The following is a 1,096-nucleotide window of genomic DNA, read 5'->3' as shown; positions in this document are numbered from 1 at the left end:
AATCCATTATTCCTATACTCCCACTCCAAAACTTTTTTCGTGAGTCTCTCGTCCGACGTCCATAAGAATGAGACGGTTCCATAGGCGTACCATATTTAACCAATGTCTTTGCGTTGGTGGTAACCAGCCAAGTTCACTGTTTAATGCAAAAGTGGGTGCAAACCGATGTAAACCACACAAATATCGTACTGCTCTGTTTTGTATCATATCAATGCCATGATAAGTATTGTAGCCCCAAACACCAGAGCAATAATCTAAAACAGGTCTGATACACAAGTTAAACACAGTTTCAAAGGTTATAAATCCAATTTATTTGTATGAATGAACTTTTGAAATAGCAGCACCAAGTGCTCTACCACCGGCTTTGGCAAATGCATCCGCTGCAGCAGTATACTTAAGTTTCTCGCTTAAATTAACGCCCAGGTACTTGTATTGCTCAACAATTTGTAGTTGTTCATTTCCAATTTTGAATGTCAAACTCGTCCGTGGAATTCGACCTTTCCGGAAGTGCATAACACTTGATTTTGCACTATTTACGTTTAATCTCCATTTCTCACACCATTTATTCAGTACGTCAAGAACAGCGTGCATACCGCGTTCGTTTTCAGTCACTAAAGCAATATCATCGGCGTACAACAATATACTGATTTTTTCATCTTCTACCGGGATACCCATGTTCAATTTTTTAATCTCAACAGCAAAGTCATTAATAAAGATCGAAAAAGCGTCGACGAAAGGTTGTCTCCCTGTCGGACACCATTTACACAATGGAACCAGTTCGTTTGGAATCAGTTTACACTCACACAGGACTCAGTGCTAACATATAAACTGGATATAGCATTGTACATGTAACCATTTATTCCATTCAATCTAAGTTTGTACTGCAGTAAGTTGCGATCAACAAAGTCAAATGCTTTCTGCAAATCAACGAAATTTACAAAGGTTGACTTCCGATTTTGAATCATACTATTTAATGTAAAGACATGGTCAAAACATGATCGATCTTTTCGAAATCCGTTCTGTTCGTCAACAATTAAATCATTTTCTGTTAAAAAGTTTTGCAATCTGTTGTTGAAAACCGAACTATAACACTTAG

At 37.5% G+C, this 1,096-nt stretch overlaps 1 protein-coding gene across 1 annotated transcript; it reads right to left on the bottom strand.

Annotated features, from left to right (window-relative positions):
- Positions 1–309: 309 nt before the first annotated feature.
- LOC139497382 (uncharacterized) lies at positions 310–675 on the bottom strand. The gene has a single exon (XM_071285594.1). It carries the CDS (start codon positions 673–675, stop codon positions 310–312), a length of 366 nt encoding a protein of 121 aa, XP_071141695.1.
- Between the last annotated feature and the right edge of the window lie 421 nt (positions 676–1,096).

The sequence above is a fragment of the Mytilus edulis genome, chromosome 12, assembly GCF_963676685.1.
Source record: "Mytilus edulis chromosome 12, xbMytEdul2.2, whole genome shotgun sequence".
In the NCBI taxonomy this organism is placed as follows: domain Eukaryota; kingdom Metazoa; phylum Mollusca; class Bivalvia; order Mytilida; family Mytilidae; genus Mytilus; species Mytilus edulis.
Note: the sequence above shows the minus strand (reverse complement) of the source record. Positions and strands in the feature narration are given on the sequence as shown.

What these genes read in the sequence shown, in the direction of transcription:
- LOC139497382 (XM_071285594.1), bottom strand. Translation starts at nt 675, where the DNA reads ATGGGTATCCCGGTAGAAGATGAAAAAATCAGTATATTGTTGTACGCC.